This window comes from Monosiga brevicollis, genomic scaffold (genome assembly GCF_000002865.3).
Source record: "Monosiga brevicollis MX1 MONBRscaffold_46 genomic scaffold, whole genome shotgun sequence".
Lineage (NCBI taxonomy): Eukaryota > Choanoflagellata > Craspedida > Salpingoecidae > Monosiga > Monosiga brevicollis.
This window is the reverse complement of record NW_001865083.1, coordinates 151,226-165,886: the sequence shown is the minus strand read 5'-3', so window position 1 is coordinate 165,886 and position 14,661 is coordinate 151,226. Positions and strand designations below refer to the sequence as shown.

At 53.9% G+C, this 14,661-nt stretch overlaps 5 protein-coding genes across 5 annotated transcripts in view; 3 read left to right on the top strand and 2 right to left on the bottom strand.

Annotated features, from left to right (window-relative positions):
* MONBRDRAFT_39277 (uncharacterized protein) lies at positions 1–1,213 on the top strand. The gene is made up of 4 exons (XM_001750706.1): positions 1–134; positions 216–257; positions 410–483; positions 651–1,213. The coding sequence occupies exons 1-4, from the start codon at positions 53–55 to the stop codon at positions 915–917; spliced, it is 465 nt and encodes a 154-aa protein (XP_001750758.1). The 5' UTR covers positions 1–52; the 3' UTR covers positions 918–1,213.
* Positions 1,214–1,246: 33 nt separating this feature from the next.
* MONBRDRAFT_39276 (uncharacterized protein) lies at positions 1,247–4,002 on the bottom strand (the record flags this gene model as incomplete). The annotated part of the gene is made up of 7 exons (XM_001750681.1): positions 1,247–1,613; positions 1,726–2,173; positions 2,296–2,558; positions 2,653–3,308; positions 3,412–3,594; positions 3,752–3,846; positions 3,970–4,002. The coding sequence occupies 7 exons, from the start codon at positions 4,000–4,002 to the stop codon at positions 1,519–1,521; spliced, it is 1,773 nt and encodes a 590-aa protein (XP_001750733.1). The 3' UTR covers positions 1,247–1,518.
* Positions 4,003–5,430: 1,428 nt separating this feature from the next.
* Positions 5,431–8,090, top strand: MONBRDRAFT_39275 (uncharacterized protein; the record flags this gene model as incomplete). The annotated part of the gene is made up of 12 exons (XM_001750705.1): positions 5,431–5,493; positions 5,596–5,664; positions 5,778–5,785; positions 5,933–6,007; positions 6,107–6,193; positions 6,302–6,371; positions 6,666–6,883; positions 6,982–7,169; positions 7,262–7,294; positions 7,415–7,490; positions 7,581–7,730; positions 7,827–8,090. Exons 1-12 carry the CDS (start codon positions 5,478–5,480, stop codon positions 8,088–8,090), a joined length of 1,254 nt encoding a protein of 417 aa, XP_001750757.1. The 5' UTR covers positions 5,431–5,477.
* A 145-nt stretch (positions 8,091–8,235) lies between these two features.
* On the bottom strand, positions 8,236–11,604 carry MONBRDRAFT_34698 (uncharacterized protein; the record flags this gene model as incomplete). Its single annotated transcript, XM_001750680.1, has 15 exons — positions 8,236–8,427; positions 8,494–8,619; positions 8,756–9,027; positions 9,133–9,267; positions 9,348–9,417; positions 9,516–9,590; positions 9,717–9,799; positions 9,903–9,968; positions 10,055–10,143; positions 10,291–10,409; positions 10,523–10,660; positions 10,862–10,995; positions 11,086–11,259; positions 11,373–11,461; positions 11,592–11,604. The coding sequence occupies 15 exons, from the start codon at positions 11,602–11,604 to the stop codon at positions 8,370–8,372; spliced, it is 1,641 nt and encodes a 546-aa protein (XP_001750732.1). The 3' UTR covers positions 8,236–8,369.
* A 1,481-nt stretch (positions 11,605–13,085) lies between these two features.
* MONBRDRAFT_39273 (uncharacterized protein) overlaps positions 13,086–14,661 on the top strand; it is a 4,172-nt gene continuing 2,596 nt past the window's right edge. The window contains exons 1-2 of the mRNA XM_001750704.1: positions 13,086–13,105; positions 14,484–14,583. Coding sequence (XP_001750756.1) covers positions 13,092–13,105; positions 14,484–14,583 — 114 coding nt within the window. The 5' untranslated portion in view covers positions 13,086–13,091. The remainder of the gene's footprint in view (positions 13,106–14,483; positions 14,584–14,661) is intronic.

Here is a 14,661-nt window from a genome sequence, read left to right as displayed (position 1 = left end):
TGTGGAGCTCGGCTGGCGCTCCCTCTCGGGCGTTGTGGTCCACCAAGGCATCATGATCGCCTCCCTCTTCTTCGATTGGAAATTCGGCCTCTTCTATGTCGTGTATCCCTTTATCGAATCCGTCATCTTCTTTGGTAAGCCCCTCCTCCTCCTCCCCTTTTCCCCACACCACCCTGCACCATCCTTACTCATCCATATCTTGTTCCTCCCCTTAGCTCTGATTTCCTACCTCTGGCATGCCTGGATGGATCCCAATGGTGCGTCCTCTTGTCTCTTCCATTGCCGTCCCTGACTTTCTGAACCCCCACCCTTCTTCTACCCCAACTATCACGATCAAGCTACCCTCTCCTGCGTGCTTTTTATTCTTTTTTTTTTTTTTTTCTTCTTCTTTTCAAAATTTCCAATGCAGATCCCTCCAACGCCTATGTCAACTCAGTGACCATCCTTAACGGCAAGGATAACATTTGGAATGAAGACTACCACGTACGATCTCATTCACAGCCAAGCGCTTTTGCCTTAAAAAAAACGCTTCTTCCTTCTGCCGCCTCCTCTTTTTTTTTTTTTTTTTTTTTTTCTTTCTTTTTTTTTCTCGGCTCATTTGTCTGTCATCTATCTCGGCTGTTTGCGCTTGCCCCTTGCGTCCCGTGCAGGTCGTTCATCACGTCAGCACTTGCCATTGGACCGAGTACCCGGCTCATTACGAGCGCAACAAAGCCAACTATGCCGCTTCAAAGGCCACCATCTTCCGTGACTGCGAGGAAGGCGAGCTGCTCCACTGGCTTCTCAGCAAACAATGGGACGTTCTCGCCGAGCACTTTGTTGACCTCGAGGACAAGATGACGCACGAACAGAAGAAGGCCCTCCTTCTTGAACGCTTGCGTGCTACCATTTCAAAGGTGCCCGTTAAGAAGGACTAAAGCGCGCCCCTCACTCACAGATCAACTAATTCCTGGCTCAAAACGCTCCATCCGTGTTTTGTTCTGATCGCATCTTGCCTTGATCATCATCTCTTTTTTTTTCGTTTTCATCTCATGTGTTGTTGGGTTTTGTGCTCGTATTCTGTTGGCCGCCTGCCTCGGCACCTCGCGACTTGTACATTTTTCCTTCTTCTCCCCCGCTTGGCTCCTTTGTATGTGTCAAGATCAAGCGGTTGTTTGCGACAGCAAGAACGAGAATATGCACCACCAAGCAACAATTCAACCTCAGTTGCCCTAACATTTGTACATTCCATTGACAATACTGCTTGTTAGCCATCGCGTTTTTCCAATTCCACGCAACCGTGTTTCCTTGCAATGGACAGGTCGCTGCAGAGAAGCTCTTTCCACACACAAGGGGTACAGAACAATAAGTGGGAGCACGAGCCAGATGGACAGACCAGTCAACAAGCTACCAGAGCAACGGACAAAAGAAGGCTGAGAGTGTGTTGGAAAGTCGATGGATGAAAAAGAAGAGAACAGCACACAAGCAGTAAACATCCATGAAAGAGAAAAAAACAAAGGGGGTGACGCGCTCGCGCGCCTACGCTTTGTTCTTCTTGGCCACTGCCAGCATCTCAAAAAAGCTCATGTTGTCGTCCAGTTCGTCGCCGACCGTCTTGCTCGGAGAGGCCGTACCTGTGGCGCAAGAACACACCACACACATCAAATGAACGCATCATGGATAAACGCCTTCTTCTGCACGCCCCCCCTTATCTTCCGAGCTACAGATCTACGTCGGTGCACTTACCCTTATTGACGGGATCCACGTTGCGTTCCACTGCAGAGGGCTCGGCGGCGGCAGAGCGCTGGGTATCGTAGCGGTTGGCTTGAGTTTCCAGAATCATGTCAAAAAAGGCGTCCTCGTCTTGTGCGGGGCCAGAGCCCGGTTCATCAAAGTGGGCCATGCCGTTGGACGGAGCCGGCGCTCGCTGATCATCCAACTGCCGTTGCTTTTCCACCAGCATATCGAAAAAGTCCATGGGCAGCTCGCTGGCGTCTTGACCTGATGTGGAGGTCTCGTGGGCTGTCGCCTGCTGCGTCGACTGGCGCTCACGCATCTCTTGCTGGCTTTCCTTGACTGCACTGGCCAGCCACTCCGAGGCAAAGTCTGACTTGTTGGCTCCACCCGCGGCACCAGGCTCGGCACGAGTCGTCACCACGTCCTCTTCATCGGAGGAGTCTTCTACGGAAAATGCCTACCAATACCGGCGCATACGAGGGAACAGTCAATGAAAAACGAATTCTCCGACAGGGATTGTTTGGGGGAAAGGATATAAATCAAAGGCAGGCGGGGGTAGGTGGCAAAGTCAGGACTGACCTCAACCGTGTTGCCCTTGGCGGCAGACTTTTTGAAGAGGCCGGCGCCCTTTTTGGTTTTGGCGGCACCTTTCTTGCCGCTGGCGCCGCTCCCCGAGCTCGTACCCGAGATGCCCGAAGCCGTGCGCTGTTCCGGCTGGGCGGCTTGGACGACGGGGCGTGGCTGCCGGGGGTTTTGCTGCTTGATCAGTTCGTCGTACCGGCGCTCTTCAGCCTTGTCGCCGCGTTGCGCATAGGCATTGCGCAGGTTGTGCCACGCTCGCACTAACGCCCGGCCGCACAGCGATGTGAATTCATTGAGTCAAGGCAAGCTAGCACAGCAACGTGAACACGTGAGGAAATTGGACAAAGACCTTACCCTGGCCTTGCTTGTCGTTGAGCTTGGTGACGACTTCAAGATGTTTTTTGTGGTTTTCGATGGCCTTTTCATAGTTTTTCTGAAGGTAATAGGTGCTGCCCAGGCAGTAGTAGGCCTGACCTTCGCCGGCCTCGTTACCGGCTTCGCGAGCGACGGCCAGAGATTCGTTGTAATATTGCAGCGCCTGTGTGTAGTCGGCCAAGGCACTGAAGGCGTTGCCCAAGTTACCGCAGGCACGCGCGCGGGCGGGCAGATCATTGGCTTCCTCCGCCAGTTTGAGGCGACGGTTATGGTAAGTGATGGCCTCTTGATACTTGCCAATGGCGGTGTAGGCGTTACCAAGGTTACCGACGGCGCGCCCTTCACCGGCCTTGTCCTTTTGGCTGACGGTAATTTCGAGGGCTGTCTTGTAGTAGTCGATGGCCTTTTCCACAGAGACACGTCCCTGTTGGGTGAGCTGCTGGCCTTCGCGATTAAGCTGCTGTTGCGCGCTGTGGTTTTTCGCTTGGCGATTGGCCTCGTTGAGGCGATGTTGACCGGCAGCCAGATCCCGCTTGCCAATGTCATGATGCACGTTGCCAAGGTTGTAGCAGGCACGGCTCTCACCGACGCGATCCCGCAACTGACGCGTCAGTTCGAGATGTTGTTCACAGCACCTACCGACCAAGCAAACCATGGTGTTGGAATGTGAGCGATCGGCCAGGAGAAGTGGACCATGGGGCAGGAAGGGACAGGGGCCGCCGCCAGCAGGCATCGTACTTGAGAGCGGATTCGTGGTTCTTCAGGGATTTGAAGGTGTTGCCGAGGTTACCATAGGCCTTGGCCATGCCCTGCTTGTCACCTTGACGCTCTGCAATTTCGAGATCCTTCTTATGATACTCAAGCGCCTTCTCGTACCGTTTGAGGTAATAGCAGGCATTGCCCAGTTGGTTGTACACGGCACTAGATTTGCCCGGACCAGACAGGCGTGACGGAGGCACACGTACAGATGCAGCCAAGGTGAGCGCAAGCTTGACCGGGCGGTGGCAAACTCTCGTTGCGAGCAACTTCTTTCGAAAAGGGCACGCTTGAGAAGCGTGTCAGTAATAGCCCTTCTTACCTGAGAACTTCGAGGTCATCGGTGCCTTGTCGAAGGCCAGCCTCAAAGAATTTGATGGCACCCTCATAATCATGGGCCTTGAGCAAGCGCTCGCCCTAAGCAAAACACGAGCATAGGCAGGATGGCGGCGGTTGAGGGGCAGCAAGGGGGGGTTGGGGTACTGGCAGCGGGAGCCGAGGAGCGTGGGTGCCGCTTGGCCCGTGACTGGTGGGACGAACCTCGATGGAGAGGGTCAAGCAGGAGGCTTCCATGATGCCAGTGCCCGTCAACAAGGGGAGGCTTTGGGCAGAAGCAGGCAAAAGGGCGAATCTAACGCAGGACCACACAAACAGGCCATGGGGAAGGATCAACGTGAGACGGCACGAGGGGCAGCAGAGGCTGAGCGGGGACGGGGATTGGAATGCAGGGTGCAGATGATGAAAAAAAGGAAAAGGCATGTCAACGAACGGCTATCAAGGTATGATCTTCCACTTGTAAGCTGGTCACGCGGCCAATCCACAAGTGCTGCACAGGCACGCTGAAGATCGCGGCTAATGAACGTGCTCTCGCTTCTTCGACGATTCGGCGCTCTGCAACGATGAACACGTCGTGAGAGAAATGAAAAAAAAAAAAAGGCAAGCCTCGAGACCAGCAACCTAGGCCATGCACTTCGCTCCCAAAGAAGACACAAAAAAAGGCAGTGCACACGACCAAACACGGTCCAACGAGCAGCAAGATCCCCGCTGCCACATTGGCATGCCATTGACGAAAAAAAGAAAAAAAAAAACAGCGCGAGGGCGAGGGCGGACAGTGACGGAGCCACAACAACACCAACAACAGGCGACAATTGCATTTGAATAACACCACGTCAACTCGCCCGTGTGTGGGTACGAGTGGTGTGCAGCGTTTCAATCCCCCCTCAGATACAGCAGGGAAGGCGGCACACCCACAGAGCTGAGCCGAGCCGAGCCGAGCCGAGCCGACCGTACCAGACACACAACCGCGCGCGCCGAGAGAGAGAGAGAGAGAGAGAGAGAGAGAGAGAGAGAGAGAGACTCACTTGCGCGCAAAAACCAGAGAGAGAGAAAGAGAGAGAGTGAAGCCGCAGTGCAGAGGAATGATGTGAAGCAGAGTATTTTTCAGAGATAGTGGCTCAACATGAGTTTATCACTGTGAGATATACAGGTGATAGCAGAGATTACAAACCTTCATCATGGTAAAGCAGAGATGCCGCTGACAAAGGTTGTTGCGCCAGAGACGAGCGTGAACATCGGCAACAAAGGCCTTTTGTTTGTGGGCGAAAGATTTTTTTGACGCGGTCAACAGTAGTTTTCAACACGTGTTCTTTCTGACAATATCACCTTTGTCAGGATTTCGACTTTACGAGGTTGTATTTCATTTTAAGGGTATTTATTTTAAAGAGGTGTGTTTGAACTTGTGGATCACGTCTCTTGCGTTGACAAAAAAAAAAAAAAAAAAAAAAAAAAAAAGTTGTCGACAAACGGCAGCGCGGCAATGACGTTGCACCAAGTGGTACCGTCACTGGCACTGCCGCTGCCGCTGTAATTTGGCGGGCGGGCCGGGTGATTGAATGTGGTGGTGTGCTTGAGTCCCCTGCGAAATGCATTTCCGATCGCGTGTGTATTGGCTCACAAGGTTGATGCGGTTCTGGTTTTGATCTTCCCCTGGCAAACAGCGCACGAGTTGGGACGGATAGCTTTGGTGCCTGGCAGACGCAAAGGGCAGCATGGCGAGCTCAGCCAGTAAGTATGAAGCTGTTTAGTCCTTTTTCAGGCACCTGCACTCCGCGCCCTGCGTCTTGGCCCGCTGCTCACGCCGTGACCTCAACTTTTGACACGAAACAGGTTCGGATGCGAGCAGCATGCTCTGCTACGAGGCCAACTACCCCATCTACGCTCTCACCCTACCCCAAGGTGCGTCCTCGTCCCTACACGCGCCCGACAACAAGGACTAGGTCTTTGGCCACCCTTTCCTCATCGATGTTTGCCAATGATGCACCTCCTGCCCCGACGTACTCGTCGTGCAGACGCTCAGGTAGGATGTGACCTGACTCGTCGCTTTCCTCCTATTTTTGCTTTTTTTTTTTAATATAATTTTCTCTGGCCACGTCCTCACAAGCCACAATCTACCCGACCTCCAATGCCCTGGGTCTCACATCTTCGTCTCTGTACCCTTCCTTAGTCCACGCAGGCTGGCCTGCGGGTCGCCATTGCTGGAGGTGGCGGCGCTGGCAATTATGGCGTCCCCAACATGATTGTACGCCCAGTGTCGACCACACCTCTCGTGCCCCCTTTGAAACTCGCTTTTTTTGACCTCACCCTTCATTCCTCCCCCCTTTGGACACCTACATACTAGGAACTCATGAACATAGGCGCCACGGGTGCCAATATTACAGCCAACTTTGAAGACAAAACCGGCGCCATCAGTGCCATGGCCTCTCTGGTGGGACGACACGCCCCTCGTGTCTCTCCCTCTGTTCTTTTTCTACTTTATCCTCCCTTCCCCTCGCAGTCGCCGTCGCCGCTCATATTTGTTCATTCCTCCCCCTAGTCGGCCACGACGCTTGCTGCCGCCATTGACGATCGAGTCACGATTTACCGACTGAAAGCAGATGATGAAGTAAGATTGCCGCTTTGCTCTGGGCACTCCAGTCCCACCTCTGCTTCACGCTGTTTTGTATGTTGCTTGCTTGTTTCTTCCATCCTCACGCAATCATGACACCCTCCCCTTTTCCGTTCTGTCCTCCCGTTCCATAGGGGTATGTTCTGGCGGTGCCTTGCGCACACGGATGCTTATCCACCAAACACAAGCGCCACGCGTTTTTCCCGGCTTGCCTTTGCAACCGTTCTTCCGCGGTACAACAAGGGCTCATCATTGGTTCACCATTGGTTCAACGGTGTCTGGCCCACCCGTAGGGTTGAATCACTGCACCCCCAGGTGTCTTGCTCGGCCACCCAATCCGAAAAGGCCGACGCCTTTGTAACCACACTTGGGGCCTCGGCTAGTGGCCACATCCTCGTAGCTGCCCTCTCCACCGGCGAGCTTGCCCTGGCCGACACTGCCAGTCTGCTTGAAGATGGCGAACCCATGCGGCCTCTCCACTTTAATGCCCTATCCATCACCAAACGCCAGGTAACCTTTACTCACCGTCACGCACTTCCCGCCCACTTGCCCATCTCAACCCCCTGGTGTGCGGCTGCCGCTGCCGCTGCCGATACATACCCCAACAGATTGACAGCGTGGCGCTGGATATGGAAGGGCAGTTTGTGGTGGTGGCGAGCCGAGAGCGCGCAGCTCAGCTGCTCCCCATCGCCATCTCCCCTTCCAATGACGACAACGAACATGATGATGATGTTGATGATGCGGACACGCCTCTGCGCTACTCCGTCAACTTTGACAAACGCGTCAATCTGCAACTGTCAGTCTTTCCGGCGCCCATCCACCCCCTTCCCTCTGTAGTGTGAACCTTGCCTGTGTTTTGCTCACTCCACGACCCCTGCTGCCTCATAGGTCCGACGAACGGTATTGCGCGCGCTGCTGCTGGTGAGCACCGTCACACCAGGCTCAGTGCAGTCACTCACCCCCGCATGCCACGCCCACGCCACGTCTCTGTGACCTCCGACTGTGCTGTCCTCACACGCTGTGTACGCCCGCCTATGCTAGCTGCTTGAAAAACGGAGAGGTGGTTGTGGGTTTTGTCCCCTTGCCCAAGCACTCATCCAAGCTGCGTAGCATTGTGGTACGTAGGCCCCCTTGATGCTTTTTGGCACTTTTGCAACTGCTTTCCTTCTGACCTGAACCGGGCCTCCTCCCACCACTCCCGCCACAGGCCGTGTTTGATAACAAGGGTATTCTGCAACGCAAGCGGCTGCTGGCCTACGACGCCTTGAGCGCCGTGTGCGCCAGTGCTGATGATCAATTCCTCGGCCTTGGTGACATGGAAGGCCACGTTTATGTTCTTGAAACCCGCTCTTTGATGGTACGTTATTCTTGCCCCAAATCTTCCAATCCGTTTGAGCATGTTAGCCGAGCCACCCTGCTCACCCACCAGCCGGCTCACGTACCTTGCCCGCAGCGATTGCAACAATGTCAACCACACCCACTGTTTGTGACCAGTTTGGCATTTGCCGAAGTACCCACGCCTGAGGGAACGGACAACCGTGTGCAAACGCGTCTCCTCAGCGTCTCGGCAGATCGTCATTTACGTGCCACAGTGTTGCATGGCCTGCGCCGCCCGTGGCTCCGCATGTTGGCCATGCTCATTATTCTCCTTGTAGCCTTGGCCGTGTACTTGCTTGCAGACATGGATTCCCAGTCCGACTCGAGTGGCGAACTTTAAAGCAGTGCCAATGGTTGCACGAGTCGTCTGACTTGAATCGCGTTGTGCGTGTGTCTTTTCCCCTCTAGTCCAGAACCCAGCCCGCATTTAACATGTGAATCAACATACAAGAACAATACAACAATAATGATTAATCTTCTTGTGTAATTTTGTCAACCGATGTTTGCCGCAGGGGCCATGTGTCACCACGTTGGCCCCCGAAGCGTCCCGCAACAAAAGCAGCAAGGCAGACAGGTCACCCAAAAATGCCAGAAACAAAGGCCATCGCGCATGACCAAATTACTCTTCGTCAGCCTTGGCTTTCTTTGGCTGCGTCTTCTTGCCATCGCTGTCCGTTCTACCACCCGACCAGGAAGATGAGGCGGCGCGCCAGCCAGGCAGGAGCGTGCTTAAGCAAGCTTACCGTTTCTTGCTCCCGGCGCGCGCTTTGGGACCCCAGTTGGCAGTGGGGTTCTCCTGGAAGCGCACAATTTTGGCATCGACGCTCTTGGGCCGCGATGCCTTGTTAAAAGTCATATCCACCGTATGCCTATGTCAACAAAAGCGATTGCACCGAGTCGCAAGGCCTGAGTCGACGATATCGCAGGAAAGAAAAAGAAGAAAGGGAGGGGGGGTGGCCTGAGCCTTAAGGCTAGCGAAGCATGACAAGGTTATGTGTCACGCACGTCATGGGGGCTTTAAGAATGAGAGCACCGGGACTTTCGCCTTCGTAGTGCTCCTTCTTGACAGGGTTAGTTTTCACCCATTCCCGCAGCAAATCCCAGATAAAAGTGGAGGGAGCATCCGTCTTCATGCCTTGCGGGTTGGTGTGGGTGGGAGAGACGCGGTAGCCCGCATTGACCAGAGCGGAGCGGAATGTGTCATGGGGGATGGACTGGCAATGCGCCGTGTGCGCTAGATCGCTCACATTGTAGTGGAATGGAGCATCGGGCAGTTCCTGCGGCGCATGATCGCGTGAATGCCAGTCGGAGCACAAGCTTGATCAAGGCAAAACATAAAGAAAAAATGAATAAATAAAAGAGCGGTGAGGCGGGCACCGTACCTCTTTGCAGATGGCAAACATGCCCTCCATGCGGTCAGCCGTTCCAAAGTCGTCGCGATGTGCTTTGAGATAGTCGGCACATTGTCCCACAAAGTCGGGATCGTGCATCGGTCCCAGCCAGAGCGGACCGCCAATCTATGCCCACGCAAGAAAAAGGGCGCGTCTGATTGAGTCGAGCCAAGGCAGCGGCTGCATGCACCAAGCCCAGCGCTCACCTGAAAAGGTCCTCCACAGTGCTGGCAATGATCACCCACGGAGGGTGCATGGCCATGTCGGAACTTGTTTCTAGAGACCGGAACGAGTGGATTCGGTGCACTGTGAATAAGCAGACAGCTGCATAGTGCCCAGAGATAAAGAGCGGGTAAAGCTACACACAAGCTTACTTGTCCCCGAAGCGGCCAAAGGACGCCGAGGCAAAGCTGTGGCACCGCGGGCACATGTACACAACGCCGTTGTGTCTGTACAAACACATGGAAAAAGGCAACACGCTTGAGTGATACGCGCAAGAAGGCGAGGGAGAATTTCGCATGCTGTCGGTAGGGGCCAAAGCACAAAGTGCCCGGTACGAGAGAAAGGGTGCGTACTGAGCCGAGAGCTTGGCCTTGGCAGGGCCCTTGAAGACGCGCACAAAGACTCGGCAGTAAAAGTCGATTGAACACGACATGAGCTGGCAGCAAAAGCATCGGTATGTCGTGGGTGAGCAGAAGGTCAACTTGACAGGCGGGAGCAAGCATAGGCGTGATTTGATCTCAAGCAAAGAAAGGGAGTACCGGCTGGATATAGCTCCCGTAGCGAGCGGCTGCGGTAGAGATGGAGTTGAGGAGGATGCGAACGCCCTGCAGGGGATGGAAGGACCAGCATGAGATTTGAATGTTGGAGAACGGGTGGCTGAATCAGCTGGTGCGTGAACGCCAAATCGCACCGATTCGTGGCAAAATGGACCCTTGAGAGACACCGAGCCATACTTGGCGTAGCAGGCATCGGGGTGGGCACCCGCCAGCACGGCCATGTCTGTGCAAGTGACACACAGGAGACCTGACAGGGACGAGATGGTGACCGTGGCAAGCAACGGATAAGACGGCGAAACGAAGAGCTTGCTGTCGTATGAGAGCAAAGGTGGGGAGAGAGGAGCGGCGCGAGTTGGGTGAGTGGTCGCACCTCCGTCGGTGATGGATTTGACGGCGGCGTCCAGAAACGGGGAGGCGGTGCCGTAAGGATCCAGATCGACGACGTCAAAACGAGCGCCGGGCCGCGTCGACGCGTCGTGCATGACAACGCTATAGGTGCAAGCAGCCAAGGGCGGGTAGTAGCAAAGGCAGAGTAAAAGAAAGTGAGGAAAGCTGTATTGGAATGGTTTGGGACGCGGGATGGCGAGGCTTGTCGGGCGTACTTGGCATCACCAAAGTTGGGAATGATGCCGCTTTCTGCAATGTCATTGTAAGCCAGGTTGCGACGAATGTTCTCCACGGCGGCTTGGCTAAAGTCGTTGCACACGATGGAGCGGATGGCGGGAATTTCCCGGTAATAGCTGTGGCACCACAAAAAAAAAAAAAAAAAAAAAAAAAAAAAACAGGCGAGCGGTAGCAGCGCAAGCAGAGCGGTTTGGGTGAGCGAGGACGACGACGATGATGGTAGGGTCAACAATATGACGCGGGACATCGATTCGACTGCATTGGACGCTAGCACAAGCGGGGGCGCGCGTAGCGTCAGAGCAGGAGAGGCCGCCTACCGAATGGAACGGAGGCCCGAGGCGGCCAGGGCTTCGAGGATACGAATGCCCTGGGTTTCGCGATCAAAGGAGGCATCGCTTGGATTGTACATGGTCCGCTCACCAGGCGCAGGAGTTGATTCCACAGCGGGGGACTGAGCACGGCAGGCAGAAGAAAGTCGAGAAGAGTGTGGATGAGCTTTGGGACGAGAAGCGAAAAGGGAGAGAGGAGTAGTGCTAGGCACCTGGGCTTTGATTTGTTCTTCGGCTTCTTTGCGATGGGAGCCTTCAAAGAGGGGATCGCCGAGTGCGTGCGAGGTTCGGCGGGCGTGTTTCTTGCCCCAAGGATCGCTGGTATCGGGCATGAAGCGGTTGGCAAAGTTGAGAATAACGCAGGTACTCAGATCGCGGTTAAACTCCTAAAGAGGAAAAGATGGGTTTTGCAGATCAGGGGCGGTGAACAATGGAATCCAAGGGGAGGGGAAGACCTGGCGTGGTGGTGCAAGGTCAAGGTCAAGGTTGGCGAGGATACCTGGACGGGGTTGTAAAAGACGCCCTCATCTTCTGGGAAGAGGATGGCGGCCTTGCCCTCGACGACCTTGACAAACCCAGCCGGGCTTTCTGTTGATTTGGCAAAGGAATGAAAAGAGGAAGGTCCGATTGAGGGGCGGAGGAGGCGGAGAAGAAGGAGGCGGAGGAGAAGTGTTGATGAGTCGGGTCGAGCAGCTGGAACGAGCAGACGGGCAAGTACCTTTCTCGGTCATGGCGGCGGTATGAGCGTGGTGAGTTGATAAAAAGAGGGGCACAGCTGTGGAGAGAGCACGGGTGGTATGCTTGCCGTGGGCTCGTGCAGAGCGCGTCACAGCACGACGCAGCAGAGCAGGGCTCGAGCCGCAGATGGCGAGCAAGTCCAAAGCCCGGATCCGCGTCGTGGTCGTGGTCGTGGGTCGCGGCAGCGAGCAAGTGAGAGATGGGAGGTGACCATGTGATATTAGTCAGAGAGAACGTGTTATCAGCATTGAATTTCAGAGATTGGACTCGTGGTGAAATGTTCTTTTTGATGATTTAAAGGTATAATAAGAGATGCATCTAGGATTGGATTGAGGACAAGAGAAAGCTTTGGTTTGGTGTGTACTGGTAGAGATGCCGTCGTCTTGACTGTAAAATGTCAGAGAAACGACTCACGTGTGTGTGTGTGTGTGTGTGTGAGTTTTCGTCGAATTTTGCTCGAATTTTGCTCGAATTTTTGTGTTTTTTTTTCTATCTTTTATCACAGAGAGAGGGAGAGAGAGAGAGGGAGAGAGAGGGAGAGAGGGAGGCGGGGCGTGGTGGGGTAGGCAGGGCAGGCGTGGCATAGGCGGGGAAGGGCGGTTAAAGGACTAAAAATTTCTGTGCATTAGGGTAAGGTTGATCCGAGTCAACAGGCACTGCCCCAATGTACCACAGGAAAGCACAAGCTCTTGGCTCGTATTCGAAAGATCAGGCTCCTTTCAACAACTTGCAGTTGCAGTTTTATGACGAATGGCAGCTCGAAAGCCGGGCTCCAAAAGCCTTGAGATACATCGCGTTGGAACGCTCGGGGCTGAGTCGATATCATGACTACCGGTCTCGGATCTGTGACACTCGAGGTTTCAATGCACCAATGACGACGAACCCGATGCCTTGAAGGATCTCTTTGTCCCTACAGTTGCAGCTTCGTCTCCCTCGCGTTGGACTTTGTCTTGCCGTGCGCCCCACCGCGCACGTCGCCTCACGTCTTTACCTTGCGTCTCGCCTTCCCTTCTCAGCCGTCGCGTCGTCGTCTTCCATAAGAGCACTGGGTATTCTCATATGTACGCTCTTTCTCTGAGGAAGCATGGATCAGAACACACATCTCTGGATTACTGTTCACTTTTACACAAGAGATTCTTTAGCCCTCGCACGCTTCTCTGAACATACAGATTTGGCGATTACCGTTTCTGCGATACGTATACACAGCTTTCACTGTCTTCGCATACTGACACAGCCCCTGATATTTTCACAATCGGTTTCATCGGTATAAATGCCTGCTCCAGTAATACAAATCTTCCCATCGCAGTCAACCCCTTCGCACACACACACACACACTAAAGTGTAACATTATCACACGATAACAAAGTGTAAAGTATAACACTTATCACACTTGAAGCGTGTAAAAGTGTAATAGGAGTACACTATATAGTAGCACAGTGCGGAAGGGAGTCACAGTTTACAAGTTCTTCGGACGGCTAGCATGAGCAGTCGTTGGTACGTCGCTTAAGCTTACTACATGTACTAGTGGCTTTCTCTGGTTTTTTTTTTTGTGTGGGGGAAAGTCTCTTTGTTCGTGTTGGGGTGAGGTCAATGTCTCTGGTTTTGTTGCTCGTTTGCTCTGTATCTCTGGGTTTGCACTGTTTTTAGCTTTAGTTTTATTGCTTGTTTCGACGTTTGTGCTCGTCTCTCTGCGCTTGCCGCGGCGGCGCGTCGTCTCTCTCCCCAACACACCAAAGCCCGTCCCTCTCTCTGCCTCATCTCAAAAAGGTGTTTTTTACGGTTTTTTTGAATGTTTTTGAGAGAAAAAAAATAAAATCTCTCTCTCTCTCTCTCTCTCTCTCTCTCTCTCTCTCTCTCGTACGTCAAACGGCAGCGAGCCGTCCGCCAACCCGAACCCTAGTCAGTCAGTGTGTGTGTGTGTGTGTGTGTGTGTGTGTGTGTGTGTGTGTGTGTGTGTGTGTGTGTGTGTGTGTGTGTGCTACTGAATCGTGAGCTCTTGCTGGCGTTGGCGTTGGTGGAGGAGTCTGTCAATGTGTGTGTGTGTGTGTGTGTGTGTGTGTGTGTGTGATCAGCCGGCTGCGTGTCAACGGCAGTGCACGCACACCACACTTGCTCCCTTTGCATGTACATCCCCCGTGCTCTCGAGTTGATGATGAGCTGTTGCCTCTTTTTCTTGTTGTTTGAATGCTCGACTTGACTTGTTGTCCCTGTCCGGTCATCGTCATCATCGTCGTCGTTGCATTTCTCTCTCGCGTGGCGTGCGTTGCGTGTGTGTGTGTGTGTGTGTGTGTGTGTGTGTGTGTGTGTGTGTGTGTGTGTGAGCGATACATGAGCAGACCCCTTGGTCCCTCGCTCTCTCTCGCTCTCTCTCCCTCTCGCTCCCTCTCGCTCTCTCTCGCTCCCTCTCGCTCTCTCTCGCTCTCTCGCTCTCGCTCTCTCTCTCTCTCGCTTTCTCTCTCTCTCTCTCTCTCGCTCTCGCTTTCTCTCTCTCTCTCTCGCTCTCTCTCGCCTTGTGTTTATCTCTTCTTCTCATCTCTTTTCGTTTGTTCATCTTTGGCGCTGTCTCTCAGTCTGTCTCCTCGTTGCTTTCTCGCTCCCTGTTCTCTGTCTTGATCTCTGGCTCCATTTGTCTCACTGACCGCCTCCACTGCTGACTCCTTCTGTCTCTCCTTCTGTCTCTCCTTCTGTCTCTCCTTCTGTCTTTCCTTCTGTCTCTCTGAGTCTACACACCCTATCTCTCCAAGTCTTCTCTCGATCTCTCTCCCTTTTTTTTTTTTTTTTTTTTTTTTTTGATTTGCGCTGTACCGCTGTCGCGACGGAAGAACCAAAGTACGACATCGGCCCTCACCTCTTGGAATCTCTCTGCTGCTAGGCTGGACGACTTTGACGCGGCCCAAGCGTTGGCAAACGATATCCAGGCGGCTTGCACCGAGCGCACTCGCCTGCGTAACAAGGGCCAAAACGCAACTGGCGTACGTTCCCCACACCCCATGGTGCTTCGACGGGTATCCCCTCTCACCTCACTTCCTGGAGCCCCCCCCCCCCCTTTT